Here is a 19,031-nt window from a genome sequence, read left to right on the forward strand (position 1 = left end):
AATTCCTTGATTGCTCTCATACCGATACGTACTAACTAAATCGGAATCCGTAGTAGCAGTGGAGCGTGACGAAAGGCTCCTTCCTTCTTCATGAACCCCATTCGATATCGAACGAGGCGCTGACTTGCAGCCGAAGTAGCGGGGTAAGGTGGGCGGTGACAGGGGTTGGGAGTGCGAGTTCGCTGCATGGGGGATTGGGGATGGCAGGACCGCTGGGGATGCCTGTCTGCCTGATCCACAAATGTCAATCGAAAGGCGTAACCACATTTTTTTCCCCCTTCTGTGCACGCTTCGAGAAATGGATCCTGTGCAGCAATTTTTGGGTGCGCCAAAAAGATATGACTCCTTTCCCGATCTCCCTGAGAAGCGAACTGAAGCCAGTCGAAGTGTCATCTTCCATGTTTCTCCTTCTCCTCTTTTATTAAAAAGACCGGATTCAGACGGGTGTTCGGTCTTGGAGAGAGACAACATAACATTTCTTGCTAGACGAAATACAATTACCCTTTTATTTTAGTTTCCCCACTTCTGGTTGTCTATCATCCCCCAATGTTGTTTGTTGGTCTTGCTTGAAGCTATTCACGCCCCCGTCCATCTTGGCAAGACACGCACGCACCAACCAGCTGAAAGGTGATCTCAGCGGCCACCAATTTCAGCACGTGGCAATGTCGTCAACTCCTTGTTGAATCAACTCAACCTCTTGCTCTCCGCTCGAGGTGCTCGCAGAGTCGTGGGGCCCTTCTATACACAACTCGTTCGTCTACGTAGCATTGGCTCCGAACTTTTACCTCTCGCCAACATCCACTAGGAGGCGGATTACTAGTCCACTCACACACGCCCTTCGGATTTGACATCCATCCCAACGTCTCAGCCGTACCTGTCGTCGAATCAAAAACGGGGAAAGCAAAATCTAGGTCCTGTACTTGACGCCTTTCGGCCCCTTCCGTTGCTGCCACCGCCTCACAGCATTGTTGTGGTATGCCAGTCATACCCGAGATGGACGAATTTGTCAACTGGGACAACGCCGACCCGGCGGCGTCCGGCATGATGGACCTTGACTTAATGTCCCCATCCCTATCCCTGGACGCCGCGGGCGACCCTCTGCACGACCTCGACCTGGCCCTCGAGAACGCCGTCGGGGACGATTTCTCCTTCTGGGCCCTGCAGCACTTTGAGAACAGCAACCCGCTCGCCGCCATGGCTATGGACCCCTCGGACAGCCTCACGCTCGAGCAGCCTGGAGACTCGCCCCAGGCCTTTGATTCAGTAGAAACCCCCGATGCCCCCTGTACTTCCTGCCAGGCCGGCGGCTACCAGTGCAAGCGTATGCGCGAGGGAAAGTACAAGGGCTATTGCACGAGCTGTATCGCCCTTCGCTGCTACTGCAGCTTCGGCAGCAGCGGCATGTTCCCATCCAACCCCTGGCCGCTCATGGGTGACCATCCCGATGCCATCGCCCAGGAGGATGTCTTGGTTGACAACAGCCTGAAGCAGCTGCACACCAGCGCCTCGGAATCCGATCTGGCCAACCTCGCATCCGCTGCCACCGCCACCGGCCCGACCCCGGCCGCCGGGCCTAAGATTGGGGCTCGCTTCTCCCGCGAGTCTGTCAAGATCCTGAAAAACTGGCTGTCAACCCATAGCAGACACCCATATCCCACCGAGGACGAGAAGGACATGCTCCAGAAGCAGACGGGCCTCAACAAGACCCAGATAACGAACTGGCTTGCCAACTCGCGCCGCAGACGCAAGATGGCCCCGCCCCGCTCGACGTCACCCGGCGTGCGGAGCTGGACAAACGCCATTGACATCCCTCAACGACGGGGCACACCTGCGTCGTTTGAGCACATGAATCCACTGCAACGTTGGCAGAACTCCCCCCCTGAGAACGAACCAGCCTCGGTGACAGCTATCGCACGTGCCGTCACTGCCTCGACCTCGACGCTCTCGTCGGGTCTCAACAGCCCATACAGCCTCAACTTTACCGACGACGGCTCGGGCCGGTCGCTCTGTGCAGTATCTTCCGCTAGCAGCGCCAACACATCACATTCGAGCGGCGGCTCCTTCGCCTCGGCTTATTCGCACATGTCGCGCGGCTCGTTTGGCTCGCTCGGGTCCATGAATCGCGGCCGCCGGCGGAGGAGAAGAAAGGGAGCCAAGGGGCCCGAGCAACACAGTGGACCGCTGATCGCGCCGCCCAAGACCTTCCAATGTACATTTTGCACGGAAACGTTTAGGACCAAGCATGATTGGCAGAGGCACGAGAAATCGCTGCATCTGTCGCTTGAGCGGTGGGTGTGTACGCCCGAGGGTCCCCGCGCCTTCAACCCCGAGAACGGGCAAATCTCGTGCGTGTTTTGCGGCGAGGCCAACCCGGACGACGCTCACGTAGAGAGCCACAACCATTCAGCCTGCCAAGAGCGCACTCTGCCAGAGCGCACTTTTTACCGCAAGGACCACCTGAGGCAGCACCTCAAGCTCGTCCACCGGGCCAAGTTTGTCAACTGGTCCATGGAGCAATGGCGCGTGTCCACGCCCGAGATTCGCTCCCGCTGTGGCTTTTGCGGCATTGTCATGGACACGTGGACGATCCGTGTCGACCACCTCGCAGAGCACTTCAAGACCGGCTACTCCATGGCCGACTGGAAGGGCGACTGGGGTTTCGAAACCCCTGTGCTCGACATGGTCGAGAATTCAATCCCACCCTGTAAGTCACGATGCCCTCTTTTCCTCGCCCCCCCTAGTGATAAGTGCAGATGCTTACTTATATATGTTGCTAGGGCTCATTCACGACGAAAGGAACACTCCGTACCCCTACGAAGCCACTCAAGGGTCTCCAGAGTCGGCTCGAAATGCGTACGAGCTGATCAAGAGCGAGCTGCTGTTCTACATTGGCAACCGACACGACGAGGCGGGGACGATGCCTACAGATGAAGAGCTTCAGCTCGAGGCTTGCCGAATTATATTCGGGGCGGAGGTGATCTCAAGGCAGGCCATCTCATCGAGGCCGAGCTGGTTACGCGACTTGCTTCTGTCGTCCGACCAATTGACCCTGCAGGCCCAACTTGCTCCCATCCGGTCTCACGCCGATAGCCGTCAGGCCCAGCTCAAGATCAACGGCAAGGATACCATTTTCGACGACGATCCGATGGAGCTGCAGCTTCACGAATTCGTTAAAGCTCGCGGTTTATTGGGCTTAACCGCCATGGACGACGAGCTGCAGGTAGAGGCGTGCACTATCATTGGCCGCATGGAGGAGTCATCCAGCCATCCATCGGACGAGGTAGCCAATTTCCTGCTACGTCTAATCTACAGCTCGACGCAATGGCTGGTCGGATTCCGGCAACGCGCGGTGCTACCTCGGTCCGAAGACGTCCAGGACGAGGCGAAGCGGTCCAAGGACCCCAACACGGTCGATTCGACAATTCATAACTACAGCCGCCTCGACTCGGAGCTGGCCGAGTATGTACGCAACCAGCGATCTCTGGGCCATGAGCCGAGCGACGATGACCTTCAGAAACGGGCGCGTATCATCATATACGAATTTGATGACGAATGGAATCAGACCGCCGCTGATAATGCAGCCTGGCTGGCGGCGTTCAAGCAGCGCCAGGTCCCGTCTGAGTCGAGCGCTGTAGCCGTGCCAAGCAACGACCCGGTGACCACCAAACCGTTGTTGCCTAGCAGCCTGACTTCCTTAACCTCATCTGCCCCATTTACAACCAAGCCGACAGGCTCTAGCACGCCCGATCTCACCGCTGCAGGCGGGTTCCGGCGTGGCAGTCCCAGCGGAAGTGGCGATGGCAGCGCAAGCGGTACAGGAAAAACCAACGCAGTGGTCGGAAGGCGCATGAAACAGTCCTTTTCCTTCAACGACTCCAACTGCTACCGGTTTCTGGCACGGGAGCTGACCCGCTATGTCGCCTCTGTCATGTCGCCCAACAACCCCAACTCCCACATTCCAAGTGACGATGAGTTGCAGTATCAGGCGCGGTGGATTCTGTATGACGAGTGAGTCTTCTTTCTCCCAATATTCTCTCGGATGAATGCTCACGCTGCCTCAGCGACGACCCGTGGAATCAAACAGAAGCCGACGACCCCGAGTGGCTACAGCGCTTCAAGCGCCAAGTCGGCATCCTCACTGACCCATCGCCACCTGGCTTACCGGATAGGCCTTCAGGCACCAAGACGGAAGGGCCCATTAGTCTAAACGCGCCACCCTATTCGTTCATGTTCATGAAACCCGGCAGCCAGATGGCAGATATGGCCGCCACCACTGGCAACAACGTTAGCGGAAAGAGCACCCAGGCCGTCCCGATGCTCGACGGCGGAAGAGGAGGAGAGCCAGGACTCGGGGCGGAAGCCGCGGCCATGATACCGGATCCTGCGCAACTGGATGATATTCTCCAGGATTTGAACTTTGACTTTGACTTTGGCGAATTGATGGCTGATATGCAGCAATGCGAAGGTGTTGGAAACTAATATTTTCCTTCTTTTTTCTTTTTTCCCCCATGCTTACTGACACGGCGTTTTCACGTGCCGCCTCCATGTCTTAATTTCTGCAGGGAAGGGAGGGCCGGGACGACTAGAATGATCGTTGCAGGTTTCAACATAATGACTTCACATGACGAAGGGAAACTTACAGAGAGAGAGGCCGGGTATAAAATTATTGTCTGTTGGGTAGAGGCCGAGAGAGCAGGCCATGCATTGTTTTTCAACATGGATACTCAGTTATCATATTAGAGTTGGTTGCCACGCCAAGTGGCTGAGGATTGGGCTTGCTTCACGTTGCATCTTCAGGGGCTTGGGCCAGGGATTTTGTCGCCTTATCTTATATACCAATGTTCTATATTATACAATCCACTCATCAATATCTGTACGTGAAATGGCTTTTTCACAACGGGTGTGTGTGTAGGTATGTGAAGTTGTATAGACTGGTGGTCTGATGATAACAGTGATATGATGTCCACCAGGCGGCTGAAGCTTAGCAGGTTCAAATCGGGAACTCAGTAGTAGAAAGGAGTAAACACAACGTGTCGCTAACCCTTTGTTGTCCTCGGGCTCCTTGTTGATGACAAAAAGGGGCACTGCACAGCTTACACTGCAACCAAACCAGCCAGCCCCTTTTTCGTCGTATTAGTTATTGCCGCGCCGCTCGCCTCGTAATCGCCAAGGTGGAATTAGGGGGAAAAACCACTAGCATTCCTAGGTTATTTAAAAGAAGGAAGTCTCTCTTATATCCATTTTCTGTCTTTCCATTAGTAGAGAGGGTTTGCAGAATGCAAGCAGGGAGGAATTGAGTCATAAGAGGAAGAGCTAGCCCCACTTTAGGCAGGTTGCCAATATTTGTGCTCTTTTAAGATTGTGAATACAACAAAGCAAAAGGCCCGGTTAGCTCAGTTTGGTTAGCAGCGTCGTACTAATACCGTCGGAAGGCAGTATCTGGTTATGCGAAGGTCAACAGTTCAATCCTGTTACTGGGCAGCTTTATTTTTTTTCTTTCTCTTCAGTTATTACTACTGATTTAGTATTTCTTTGTATTTCTTTTCAATACGCTTTTGCCATTTGACCTTGTCCCGCGTCTGCTGATCGGCGTGTCGCGCGATTGAATTTAGCTCACGTCTCACTTTAATCGTTTCCATCAAGGCAAAACGAAATCTCCGCGAGTTTATCAGTCACTATCGTCGCCGCTCCAGGGCATCCACGCTTTGTCACTCGGCCAGCACAAAAAAAGGGGGCATGCTTGTTTGCAACTCCACCGCACCAGCATAAATTGAAGTCTTTGCCCAGTACCAGAATTGAACTGTTGACCTTCGCGTAACCAGATACTGCCTTCTGACGGTATTAGTACGACGCTGCCAACCAAACTGAGCTAATCGGGCTTTTCAATTGTTTGATGGACATAGGGAGAGGTAACTTTGTTGAAGAGCGGCAGCACTGGCAGACAATAGACGTTAAAGTTTTATATTCTTGGAAAGAATCTATGCAGCAGACTAGCTCTACTTATCCTTCCTTAACTAGACCAGTAACGGGATAGGTGAGATTAGCTAGTAGCATTCCCCAATTTCCTCTTGTTGTAAATGGGAATCAAGCGGTTGAGCTTGTGACAATGCAGTCCCGTCACATTACGTCGGGCCGCAGCCGCAGCCGTCATTAAGAGCGTGGTAATTAGCATTGGTGCCTTACCAGTCACTACATGCAACCCTCGCTCACATGGGAAAAAGGAATTTTTTTTCTTTTTTAAAAAAAAATTATATCCATTCTTTGGACAAAAGGAAATATTCACCATTTCACATAGTCGATGAGGGCACCCTACCGCCCTTATACCTCCTCGTTCCGTGTCTCTGGCAAAATCACACACAGAGCTCTCATCGACCCCTTCAACGTAGGTGTAGAGAACGACTTACACCCCAACCGGCTATCCAGATATCCAGCCATTCGCAGAGACAGACAGACCACAGACGCGAAAGGGAGAGCAAAAATGGAGACAAGCACACGAATACACACACACACACACACACAAGAGAGACTCGCAGAGAGAGAGAGGGCGAGAAAGTAAGATGTGAGAAACCAAACCAAAATGCTACTAGTCGGTAGGTAGGTTCCTGGATATATCTGAATGCATCCTTCCCTTTATGACAGGGAATTCCAAAAAGGCCCTCAGCCCACCTCTTTAGCAATGTCTTATTATAAAAGAAAATAACATATGCCGCTCACCAACCTGCCCTCCCACCGAAAACCGGGCCTGCCGGCATGCCATGCCATGCCTCGGTTGGGAAGAACAATAATGAGAACAGACAGACAGATGGACAGACGGACAGACAGACAGACAGACGGACAGACAGACGGACAGACAGACGGACAGACAAGCGAACACTAGCTTCAAGCAGTGAAAAAAAAACCAGAAGAAAAAAAGAAGAAAAGAGATGAAAGCCAGATGCGCCTACGCATTCATCGGAAGTGATAAGAACCCCAACGAACGAGAGAGAGAGAGAGAGAGAGAGAGAGAGAGAGAGAGAGATAGAAGAACATATCATGCAACACAACGCAAACCAGACCAGCCACCCCACAAAACAACTACACACAAAACACAACACACAAGAGAAGAATTAAAAAAAACGATCATGCTTCGGTAGCCAAAGCCGGCCACGGGGTATCGTAAAGTGATGCACCACCCAAACAAAGCCAAACCAAACCAGTCCAAACCAGCCCTCCCACGCATCCATCCATCAGTCCATTAATCCATCAATCTATCTTTTGTCCAAGCCACGCATCCGTCTCTAGTCCTCAGCTTTCAGTCCATGTATCCAGACACATAACACAAACAACACCCTTACCCCCCTACAAAAAATGTCAGCAGCATTTCCTCCTCCCCCTAACAAGCCCTCGCCCGTCGAGGCCTTCTTGATTCCTCCCGTCAGCAGCAGCAGCAGCAGCAGCAGCAGCGCCCTCGTCCGTCGATGTCAGCGCAGGCGAGAACAGCAGCCAGCTGCGGCGGTCCCTGCCGACGCGGAAGCTGCCGCGGGCATTGGCGGCGTCAAAGTATCCCGCGGCCGGGCCGCCTCCCCCACCGCCAGGCCCGCCAGCGCCATCGGGCCCGGCGCTCGCGGACAGGAAGCCGCTCGCGGGCATGCCGCTGCTGCCGTAGTAGCTCCATGGAGTCTCGCCGCCGGCGCCGGGGGTGCCGGCCGCTAGGAGCAGGGCCTGCTGCATCTTGCGGTTCTGCTCGACCAGCTTGCGCGTCACCACGCGGAACACCTCCTCGACGCCCTCGCCGCTCTCGGCCGAGATCTCGTGGCACGCGTCCCACCCGGCCTCTTGGCCCCAGAAGCCCGAGCTGCGCTTGCTGCTGGGCGAGCGGGGTTCACCGCCGCCGCCGCCGCCGCCTCCTCCTTGTAATGTTCCGGCGCTGGCGGCGGCGGCGGCGGCGGCTGCATTTGACGACGCGGGTATTGTGGTGGCGGACGAAGTGGCGGCGCTGCTGAACATGCCACTGCCCGAGTTGGTGCCGGCGACGTAGAGCGGGGTGGCCGTGGGTGGCGGCGTCGACCCCATGCCGGGCGCCAGGTTCTCGGCCACATAGGCGATGCAGCGCTCGAACGGCACCTCGCGCTTAGACGGGTCGCGCGCCACCATGTCGGCCTTGGTGCCCACCACGTGCAGCACGATGTCGGCCGGCAGGTTGCGCCGCAGCTCCGTCAGCCACATGCCCATCTCGGCGAACGACTGCGCGTCCGTGATGCTGTAGCAGAGGATGCAGGCGTTGGCGCCGCGGTAGTAGAGGCGCGAGATGGAGCGGAAGCGTTCTTGCCCGGCTTTCCCCCCCCCCGCTGTTAATCAAACCAAAGTATACATACAAGAGGGAAAAGGAAAAGGCCGGTCAATGAGTGGGCCATGCAACGTTAGGTATGTATGTACGTACCCGTGTCCCAGATCTGCAGGCGCACCACCGTGTCCGTGTCCGAGTCGACGACCCGTTTAGTCATGAAGCTCGCGCCGACCGTCGACGTGATCTGCGACGGGTTGAAAGCGCCTTTGCAGTACCGCATCACCAGCGACGTCTTGCCGACGCCCTGCGACCCGAGCACGACGATTTTGGCTTCGAGCGACGACATGGCGTTTGTGCTGGCTCTCTCTTTCTCTCTCTCTGGTATTCGGCTCGATTCAAAGCGAGTGTCAGACGGGGAGTATTAACCGCTATATGATATTATGGCCACGGTATAGTGCCGAGGCGAGGCGAGGCGCGCAGCCCGGGCTGTATACAGCACACACACACACACACACGCACACACGCGGTGTGGTGTTTTGGCCCGGAACCCTCCAAAACGACGTGCTCCTCCTTGTCGAACAAAATATAAATATAAATTTACAGGTCTTGACCTGGCCGTTTCGCCCTGCTACCGGATTAAAAAAAAACGTAGGGAATATGCGAAAACGGCTGCTGTTTTGTGGTGCTGTTTCCCAGAGATGCTATCGTCGGTGTCGTCGCCGTCGTCTTTAAGGTCGTTGTCGTTGTCGTTATCGATGTCGTCGTCCGAAAAGGAGGGCCCCTCTTCCGAGTCAGCGAGTAGGTAGGTAGGTTAGGGTAGGTGTGGGGGCTAATTGAGGGGCTGAGTCGAAAGGCGGCAGCGGGCAGAGGGCAAACAAACGCGCGGGCCGGCAGGCAATTAATTGCGCTTCTTTAATTTTTTTTGTTTGTGTTGCGCGTGCGGCAGTGTTGGTCTGCTGCTTGCTGCACAGCAGCCTCTCCGCCCAAAGTGCAGTAACTGTACGGCGGCAGCGTAGCGAAACGGAAACGTGCATGCAGGAGGGGACTTTTTTTTCTCCTTGGGATGGATGACAGGGGGCCCCCAAAAGGGTTCGCTCACTGATGAAACACGTGCGAGAGGCCTGTGGCTATTTTCGGTAGGCTTTGACGTCATGGCATTTGGGGGGTAGGTCATCAGCCAAGGGCAACTGACAGCATTACCTGAGCTTAAGAGAGGATGGAGCTTGTATAGAAACATGTCTTTTCTTAATCTAGCTTCCAGCACAACAGTGATTTGTTTCTGGAGACACAGGAAGATATGAAAAACGAACCATCAGATAGACGGTAATGCTGTAATTAGGGGAAACGCTCCATCATGTCATCCTGGCCGCTAATCGCATGCGTTGTTGCCCACAATGACAGGAGATACACACAGACGGCATCATCGCCCGCCGGAGGCCGGTACATGGTGGGACATATGGCGGTCTGCCCTCCACTTCTGATAAGTAACCTGGGAGGCAGGCAACTAGTGTCATTTTCAAGGCTGAACGGCCGACAGCCCAGCTGATGGAGAACGGCACCAGTTAGTCGTTAGACAGTCCTTTCGAGTCTTGTCTAACCTGTAGACCGTACCTTCCTCGATAATGTGGCATGGATTTCATGATGCCAGGGAAAATCACGCCATATTACGGATACCTTGGCTAGTGGTCCCAGGTGCTGATAGTATGGCACATTACCAAGGAGTAATACCTAATCCAAGAGAACCTTGCGACATGGAAAAGTCAGGCAGTCATTTTCAACCATTTCCTTATGATGTGTACCCAGTAAACATTCCCATGCACCATTTTAGAACCCGCTATCTTAAACACCATAGGAACCATGCATGCACTTTTTAACCTCCAAATTCTAAGCGGTGCAACCGGTCCTGCCAACAAAAAAAAAAAGAAAATCATACCCCCTTTACAGCAACCGTAGATCCGCCCTCACCGCTACCCCCTCCCAAGCTCGGATTCTTCTTCGCATCATCGCCGCCCACCTCAGGCGGGCCCGGAATGTCGACGCCGAGCAAGCGATACTCGAAGCCAACGTAGGCATCGCTAATGACTAACACGTCCAACTTGCGCGCGCGCTGCGCCTCGGGCAGCTTGATGACGGCGCGGGCGGACGGTCGGGCGCCTATCTCGACGCCCTTGGCTCCTTGCCCTTGCCCTTGCCCTTGCCCTTGCCCCTGGGCGGGGCTGCTCCAGCCGACGCGCTTGATGGCGACCACGTCGTCGGCTGCCATGTCGGCGACTACGACGAACCAGCCCTCAGTCTGCGGCTTGGGGAACAGCGGCGCGTAGACGCGCGCTTCCCGCTCCGTGATGGGGTTGAGACGTCTCAGGAGCACCGTCAGCGACGTAGTTGTGATGTTGGCCGTCGAGACCTGCAGGTTAGGAATCGCCGCGGCCGCTTTGAGGAAGCGCGCCACCTGCCCAGCCGACGAGAGCAAGAGGTCGTCGCGCGCCAGCTTCTGGAGCTGTGCGGGCCTGAGCTTGCTCAGCTCCTGTAATGTCACATGCTTCTTCTTTGCCCCCGGCCCGCCCTGGTCGACCGAGACACCCGGGAGGATGGAGAGGGGTGGCTCTGTGGGCCAGCGTGCGCTCTTGATGCTCTGGAGTAGCTTGATGAACTCGAGCGTGCTCGACAGGTGGCCCATCTCTGTTAGCACGTCAATCGAGGCCTGGATGATACGGATGGCCTGGTCTAGAACACTGGTCTGGTCGCCCACGTAGTCGGTGATGGGGAGGTCGATGCGCGACATGTGCGCCTGCAGAAGCAAAAACGCCTTGACATGCGGATCCCACATCGGGAGCCCAAACGAGCTGCCTGGAAACGCCAGGTTCCGCGACAGCTCTGCGTTGATCAGGTCTTCGTTGTGCCGCACCGGAAGCTCGTCGTACTCGGTGGCTCTGCACATCCACGACAGAACGTCAGGGAAGGACGCTTGCGCTTTGGCGTGCTTGACCAGCTGGCGGATCGTCTTGTGCGAGAGGTAGTAGTAACTCATGATCTTGCCCATCGGCGTCGGGTTCACGTCGCCGTTGGGAAACACCTCAACGCACTTGGACTCTGCGAGCTCGCCCAGAGACGTCTCCACCATCTCTATCATGTAATCGTTGGCAAGTTGCTGGGCGGCTGTGCCGCTGTGTTCTTCAGCAGAGATCTCAAGGCCATAATACGACGGGTTCTTGTGTAGACGTCGGAAGAAGAAAGTCCACGTAAGGTAGTCGAGCGCATCCTGCTTTGTCAAGACGGTCTCGGCACATATCTCGGCGCCCAGATGGTTATCGAGGACGGTGTGGAGCGAGGACTCGACGGGGAAGCCCGTGTGCAGGAAATGCTTGTAAAAGTCTTTCTTGGAGTCTTGTGTGAGAATGCGGGCAACGCCGGAATCGTCAAACTGCGGCCGCCCGGCTCTTCCCAACATCTGCAGCACATCTGTCAGGTCCATGTCCTTGTACGCCTCGATCTTTGCGTCGTAGTACTGCGTGCCCTTGACCACGACCAGGTGTGCCGGCAGGTTCACGCCCCAGGCGAGCGTGCTCGTAGCCACGAGGATCTGAATTTTGTTGTTCAGGAATAGCTCCTCCGCCAGCTGCCGGTCCGACTCGACCAGACCAGCGTGGTGGAGGCCAATGCCAAAGCTGATGGCTTCTTTCAGCGCCTCGTCCTTGACCCGCGAGAGATTAAGCTGAAGGTCATCCTCGTCCATGCTGAGGAAGCGCCTTGGGTTGTCCTCCATACCGCAGAGGTTGATGAGGTCCTTGGCCGTGAGGCGCGTCTGCCGACGGGACGGCACGAAGACAATGACGGGCTTCTCGGGACTGTGGTTCAGGATGGCCAAGAAAGTGGGCCGGTTCATGGACTGCATCAACGGACAAAAGCCTCTAATTTCTGGGAAGCCATCAATGAAGAGCTCTAGCGGCACCGGCCGCACCGAGTGGCGGAAGTTGAACATGCCTTCCTTGACGCCGAGCCAGTTTCCGAGGTCGCTCGCGTTGGCGCAAGCCGTCGACATGCCCAGGAGGCGGACTGCGTTGTCGGTCGACGACGCGATGTAGTTCATGCGCGACACGATAATCTCGAGAATGGGACCTCGGTCGCCGGCAAGAAGATGGATCTCGTCGATGATGACGAGACTGACCTTCCGGACATAGCTTCTCGTCTGCCAACTACGCGATATACCGTCCCACTTCTCGGGAGTAGTGACAATGATGTCGGCGTCCTGGATGGTGCGTGTGTCGGGCGTGTTGTCGCCCGTCAACTCGACGAGCCGCAAGCCCAGCGGTCTGGCTAGACGCGCTCCCCAGTCCTTGACACGCTCGCGGACCAGCGCCTTCATCGGGGCAATGTACACTACTTTGGAGCCGGGGCGCTCGCGAAAGGCCCACCACATGGCCAGTTCGGCGGTGACAGTCTTGCCACTCCCGGTCGGAGAGCCCAGAAGGACGTTGGCCGGCGTGTGGTAGAGCGTGTGGAAGACCTGGGTCTGCATGGGGTTGAAAAACTGGAAGCGCTGTGCGTACATGTCTTCGAGAGCGGAATTCTTGAGCGCCGATATAGGCAGCGGCTGTAGATTCAGGAGATCCGTGTAGACGCTCTCCGTGTCTGGCCGGATGAGGTGCTGGAAGGACACGGCGGTGACGGTCTCGGCGCCCAGCCAGCGGTCCGAGACGGCTCTCACGTAGATCTGGTCCGGAAGCGGGTCGGATAGCGGGATGGTGAAGTTGAGTTCGTGGTCGTCGTGAAGCTTTCTCCTGCTGAGGAGGAAGAACTCATGGTGGTAGATCTCGGACGTCGCCGAGTTCTCGACCCAGATGTAGTACGACTCGGAATTCCCGTGCATCTGGTCGTTCCAGCTGAAGTCGGGCGTGATGAAGAGCTTGACTCTCAGGACGTCGCGATTCAGAGGCGCGATCTCGGCCTCGATACTGAGAGTTGGGAAGTTTCGGAGCAGCCGGGAGATCTTTGTGCCCATACGGTGGTTGTTGACCAAGGCGCCGATCTCTGCGGGCTCCATGTCCCTCATCGACTCGACCGTCAACGATTCCTTGGCATCAAGGTTGTTGAGCACGGGCTTTGGCAGGTCGAACTGGTGGAAGGGGTGCTGGAATGCCCAGATACGCCTCTCGATCGACTTGGCCATGGTCAGCAAGACGAGGCACTGGAAACCCCAGCGCCGCGTGAGGGAGATCATGAACAGGGCTCTGCAGATGCGCCCGGCCTGCTGAGCAACGTAGTTCAAGTCGTTCCCGAGCGCAAAGTCCTCGGGCTGGGCCCTCGAGATGTAGGCCTGAAGAAGGATGTTGGTCTTGGTCTGCGGGGTGTCGATTCCGCTACTGATCTCGTAGGGGACAAAGTTCTCGTTCTTCTTCATGGCTAGCAGCTCGTTGGTCTCGCTGTTCCTCGACTGGATGTTATCGAACTCGCCGCTCATGGCTATCATCTTCAAAATGTCCTTCTCGGTAGACAGGGGAGACATCATGGTGTTGAAGATCTGGATACTCGTGTGCTGGATGTAGTACTGGCTGGCGATGCGGCCTATGTCTTTGCTCCGCAGCTCCTCGGTGTTGGCGTTGAAGATGATCATCTGGCTCTCCACCAGCTTCTTGGCGGCGTCGATGGCCAGCTTGCGCCGTCTCATGACCAGCGCGCGGTCGCTTCCAATCTCGGTCCAGTCAATGCCATAGGCCATGGGATTCTTCTTCATGCGCACGAAGAGATACGAGTAGCTAATCCACTTTACGGCCTCGGATATCGAGGTGACGGTGCCCAGAGCAATCTCGGCGTTGAGGTTGTCGACGAGCTTAGCGGAGAACCTGGATTCGATGGGAAGCTGGTCCGTCACGGCCGTGAGGTAGTGGGCCAGCTTGTCTTGGGTGGTGCAGATCATGCCGATGCCAACGTCTTCAAACTGGGGACGGCCAGCACGTCCAAAGATCTGCAGCACGTCGAGGATTCCCAGGTCGACAAACTTGCCTTCCTGGGCGCTGTAGACCTGCGTGCCCTTGATCACCACGGCGGCTGCGGGCAAGTTGACGCCCCAAGCGAGAGTGGCCGTACAGCACAGCACCTTGAGCACGCCCTCTCCAAACAGGTGCTCTATCAGGTTTCGGTCTGAGCGCGCCATGCCGGCATGGTGTATGCCCATGCCCTTGGGGACGAGGTCACGGATCTCGCGCGCCTTGGTGGACTTGACGTCCCTCATGGAGGCCTCGTACTTTTCGTGGCCGCTCGGGTCAAAAAGGCCGACGCAGGCCTGGTCGACGGCCTTCTCGTAAAGCATCTTTGCAGTGGCCTGCGTGTCTCTCCGCGAGTGCACAAAGACCATGACCTGGTGGTCAAGCTCGAGCATCTCGCGGACCTTTTCAAAGGCCACTCCGTCCATGTTGTCCCTAGACTGCTTGGAGTTCGGCTTGCCCTTCACTCCGATAAAGTGCTGCTCAAGCGGCACGGGCCGGAAGGAGGCATCGAAGTAAAAGAGGCCGGCCCTTCTGTTGACGCCCAGGAAGTCGGCCACGTCGATGTAGTTGGGCAGAGTGGCGCTGAGGCCGACGATGCGGATCAGCGACTGGGTGCTCTCGACCTGTCTCTGGGTCCTTGCCACCAGAGACTCGAGGACGGCGCCTCTTTCATCGTGGAGCATGTGCACCTCGTCGATGATGAGCAGCCTAACCTTCTGCACGAGCTCCGTGTCGCCGGTGCCCTTTCGCGTCACGACGTCCCACTTCTCGGGCGTGGTCACAATGATCTGGGTCTGGACAATCTCGGACTTGGTCAGATGCATGTCGCCGGTGAACTCGCGACAGCGAACGCCCAGCCAGGCGAGCCGCTTGCCAATCTTTTCCGTGATCTCGGCGGCAAGGGCTTTCATTGGGGCGACATAAACGATCTTGAACTCGTCGGACCTCACGGCGAAGTCGGTGGCCTGGTGGTCCTCAAACGGATTGGGGGTCAGGTACTGGCCGACGGTGTGCAGGATGGCGAGCATGGCTGCGTCGGTCTTGCCGGCACCGGTGGGGGCGCAGATGAGCATGTTCTCGCTGGTCTTGTAGGCTACGGGGTACACGAGACTCTGCATGCGATTCAGGGCCTTGTAGCCCCTGAAGGTGTTCCTGCACAGGCCGTCCATGTCGGCGATGGGCACGAGCTTCCGGCCGGCTCCGAGAGTACCGATGCGGCCGGCGGGCACAGAGTACTCTTCGTACTTCTCAAACTCTTGCCTCTGACTACCGATAGGGAGGGAATACCCCTTCCCGGCGTGGCTCAGGGTGTTGCCGGCAGCAAAGGTGCGGTAGACATGGGGATAGTCTTCCTCCTTGGCACTGGCGGCGGCCAGGGGAGCAGACTTGTGCTCGGCATCTCTCCGGCGCAGGGCGTCTTCTCTCTGGGCCCTCGTCAGCAGGTGGAGACCTGAGCCAGTGTCGCCGGCGTGGCCGGTTTTGAGGGAAGAAGCTTGGGCAGCCGTCACGGCGGCGACGATTTCGGTCCTGTGGGAGAGCAGGTCGATGACAAAGTCCAGATCGTCAAAGCCGACTAGGTCGGTAAGGGACGACTGGATGTCGTCTTCGGGCCGGCTGCCACTCAAGACCTCGAGGACCTGGGCCTGGAGAGTGTCAGGGTCAAGGCCGGAGCGGCGAGCAGAGACGTCGGCGCAGCGAGTGGCCAGCCAGCGAAGGCCGTGGGCATTGCTGTCGTCGAGGGGGGGGCGATTGCCTGAGCCCTGAGCAAATTCTTGGGCGTCAAAGGCAATCTCGTCGAGATCGTCGTCCGAGATGAAGTGCCAGACGTCGCGAGGGCTGCGTCTGGGTTCGTAGGCGTGATCAATGTCATCGTCGTCCCAGTCACCCTCGTCGTTGTCATCGTCGCCGCCATTGCTCTGGGTTTGGACGTTCGGCTTTTGAAGGGCAGCGACAGCCGCCTTCATTGCCTCGACCTGGGCACGCCATTCGGCCGGGCTTGCCGGCGAGATTTGGGCCATCTCTGATTAAGTACCTAGGTAGGTGGATAATTGTCGACGATTGGCACAGCTCGAGTTGGCGCGAAGATGTTTGTTGGCTTGTGTCGCTCTGATTTGCGGCCAACTATCTACAATACCCAAATCGGGCAGTTACTGTATGTAGAAAACTTGAATGTATCATTCAAGGGTTGTTGGGTTGGGTTGGGTGTTCCGCAGACCGAAAGAGGCCTGGGATGGGTATGTTGTGTAGGTAAGTACACGACACCAACGTCTGTCTCCTCGGCTGGCGATGGCATGTATCGTAGGTTCCGTATCCGTTACGGACCTTGACTCACGGTCAGTTATGAGTGCAGGCCGAGATGGGCTGAGGGGTCCTGCAAAACATCAGTTAGTGAATATGTAACTTACCGTAATAGTTGTGGGTTTTGCATACACTGTACGAAGTATGTATTGTAATTCCTTGGCATGATACTTGGCGGTAAGCTATCTGTATCATCTGTATCCTCACACCCTCGCTCTCGTCACACTCGCTCACGAAACTCCATCGATCGTCTTCATCGCATCGCTTGCAGGTCGACATTATCGGCCGGCCGCCGAGATGCATGCACGGCGTCCACAACTGCTGGAGTCGCTGGCTCGGGAGTGGCGAGCCCGAGCCCAATTGAAAGCAAAAGCGAAAGTGCAGCAGCGCCTTTGGAATCAGGACGACGCAGCCAATTCATCCCCAACCTCGCCAACCTCAACCTCAACCTCAAACTCAGCCTCAACTTCAACCTCAACTTCAACCTCAGAGCCCAAATCCCCACCGGCCTTTGCGAATGCCGAAACCCCACCACCATCACCATCACCATCACCACCCTCTCCTTCTCCTAGTAAATCTGCCCCACCTTTTGCCCTTCCCGCTTTGGAGTTTCCTCGGGACCCGTCTTCTATCCTCAAACGGCCAAACCCATCGTCTATCCTCAGACGGCCAATAGCGGATATTTCACGTCGACCACCACCGCCGCCAACACCGCCACCACCACCGCCTGAATTAATAATAAAAAAAGTGGCCTGGGGGGAGCCTCCGTCGGACCGCCGTCTCTCTCCTTACGACGGCGAGAAGCGTCTCTCTCCTTATGACGACAAAGTTCTAAGGCAATGGCTCGAGGCAAACGTCCCTCCGAAACCCAACTCTATCAACCCCTTAGATGACTTGCAAGTCCAAGTCCAAGTCCTATATGGCGGCCGATCCGTCCTGGCCCTCAGCTCTGCCTCTCGCTCCCTGGTCGAGTCGGATTTCTACCGCCTAGACGCCCAGGGAAGGCATGTTGACGGCTGGGCCTTGAGCATTTACAAAGGTGCGTCCATCGTACTTTTGCCTATCCCCTTGGCCTCTCAGAGAATTAACCCCATCATAGTTGTTCAAACTCGGTCGCCCCTTACACACGAACCCATGGGCGAGTATTACGTCTTCTTCCACAACAGCTCTGCGGCCCTCGACTACCGCAAAGATGTGCTGCAGCGCCACAACATGGCTGCGGAAGAACAACGTACAGAACATAGACCGCCAAAAGTCGCGCAATACACCCTACTGCCGCATTCTGCCCCCCCTAAACTCGAGCTCTACGCTTCCCAGTTCCTCCAGAAGATGCTCCTCTCCAAAGGCAACAAGGACAAGGGCGAGATAGCTCTCGCTGACAAGCACGCCCTTCTCCTAGAGCACCTCCGCATGAAGAGCAAGCACGGCGACCAGAAGCGGGTCCTCGTGCACGTTGAAAGCGGCACTCTGACCACCCAAGTGCTACGCGCGGCCATCGACGCCGACGGCGAGGCGCGCAATCTTGCCTGGGAGCTGATGCCGCCCGAGGGCGAGACAGACGTGGCGTCGATCCAGCCCCTCGAGCACACGCGGCACGAGGCCAAGTTCAGCGTGCAGAACGAGTACACTGCCGAAGTCGAGGCCGCCGCCGCCGCAAGGGCGGCAAGGGCGGCGGCAGCAGTGGGCCAAGAAGCAGATGCTATCGTTACACAAAGACAATTGCAGCAGGCCGACGACGGCACCATAGTCGGGAACGCCTACACGCGCTTCCTGCTGTCGTTCAAGTCTTTGAGCGAGTCGAGGCGCTTCGCCAGGGACTGGCACAAGCGCGAGATTCTCGACCGGAGGACAGAGAGGATGGTGACCATGAACGTCACGGCACTATGGTAGCGGGATGAGTGCGCACATGTAGTCCGTTTAAGATAGGCTATCCCAAAACCGGCAACTACGAGGGTTGAATCGAGTGCGCGCACGGCGCTGTGTCTTGCAAGCTATAGTCAAGGGGTGGCAAGTACTTCTTGTAGGACCTGTATTGCCTCCCTGGTGTCTTTTTGGTGTGGGATGAAGTGTATACCCGAAGGAAGAAAATCGAGATCTGAATTAGATAGATTCGAATTTCAAATACAAAATAGGATCAATAGCAAACTACAACCCCTTTTCTCACCATTCCCACACAAGGTAACAAGCCGCCTTAACGCATGACACGTGGTTCATTTCTCACAGAACGCGCAATGTTAGACAAGAACGCGAATATCTCTCTACTCTCAATATAGGTAAAGGTATTTATTCAATCAAGAGTCTCAAAAAAACCCCCCCCTAGCCGAGAACCTGAATGGTATCTCTCAAAACCCCAAAATCTCATAACAAAAAATAAAAGCACAAGAGGTATCTTTGACGTCGCAGAACTAAACCAAAACCCCAAACCAGGACCAAAACCAAAACCAGAACCAGACCGAAGCTGACAAAGAAAATTTATATATATC

The 19,031-nt window shown here is 56.1% G+C and overlaps 5 protein-coding genes and 1 non-coding gene across 6 annotated transcripts; 3 read left to right on the forward strand and 3 right to left on the reverse strand.

The window, feature by feature from the left end:
• Positions 1-993: 993 nt before the first annotated feature.
• Positions 994-4,479, forward strand: B0T26DRAFT_676453 (uncharacterized protein; the record flags this gene model as incomplete). Its single annotated transcript, XM_060439981.1, has 3 exons — positions 994-2,704; positions 2,778-4,008; positions 4,062-4,479. The coding sequence occupies 3 exons, from the start codon at positions 994-996 to the stop codon at positions 4,477-4,479; spliced, it is 3,360 nt and encodes a 1,119-aa protein (XP_060297059.1).
• Positions 4,480-5,382: 903 nt separating this feature from the next.
• B0T26DRAFT_t125 lies at positions 5,383-5,481 on the forward strand. Its single transcript has one exon. It is a non-coding gene; the product is annotated as a tRNA-Ile (tRNA).
• Positions 5,482-7,023: 1,542 nt separating this feature from the next.
• B0T26DRAFT_712607 (uncharacterized protein) lies at positions 7,024-7,443 on the reverse strand. The gene has a single exon (XM_060442087.1). The coding sequence runs from the start codon at positions 7,217-7,219 to the stop codon at positions 7,031-7,033; it is 189 nt and encodes a 62-aa protein (XP_060297060.1). The 5' UTR covers positions 7,220-7,443; the 3' UTR covers positions 7,024-7,030.
• B0T26DRAFT_645018 (P-loop containing nucleoside triphosphate hydrolase protein) lies at positions 7,351-8,612 on the reverse strand (the record flags this gene model as incomplete). The annotated part of the gene is made up of 3 exons (XM_060437676.1): positions 7,351-7,883; positions 7,992-8,312; positions 8,420-8,612. 3 exons carry the CDS (start codon positions 8,610-8,612, stop codon positions 7,351-7,353), a joined length of 1,047 nt encoding a protein of 348 aa, XP_060297061.1.
• Positions 8,613-10,193: 1,581 nt separating this feature from the next.
• Positions 10,194-16,268, reverse strand: B0T26DRAFT_752211 (Sec63 Brl domain-containing protein; the record flags this gene model as incomplete). Its single annotated transcript, XM_060445493.1, has 1 exon — positions 10,194-16,268. The coding sequence occupies one exon, from the start codon at positions 16,266-16,268 to the stop codon at positions 10,194-10,196; it is 6,075 nt and encodes a 2,024-aa protein (XP_060297062.1).
• Positions 16,269-16,766: 498 nt separating this feature from the next.
• Positions 16,767-18,755, forward strand: B0T26DRAFT_872502 (uncharacterized protein). Its single transcript, XM_060447964.1, has 2 exons — positions 16,767-17,587; positions 17,648-18,755. Exons 1-2 carry the CDS (start codon positions 16,846-16,848, stop codon positions 18,436-18,438), a joined length of 1,533 nt encoding a protein of 510 aa, XP_060297063.1. The 5' UTR covers positions 16,767-16,845; the 3' UTR covers positions 18,439-18,755.
• The last annotated feature ends 276 nt before the right edge of the window (positions 18,756-19,031 follow it).

This window comes from Lasiosphaeria miniovina, assembly GCF_030549165.1.
Source record: "Lasiosphaeria miniovina strain SMH2392-1A chromosome Unknown B0T26scaffold_4, whole genome shotgun sequence".
In the NCBI taxonomy this organism is placed as follows: Eukaryota; Fungi; Ascomycota; class Sordariomycetes; order Sordariales; family Lasiosphaeriaceae; genus Lasiosphaeria; species Lasiosphaeria miniovina.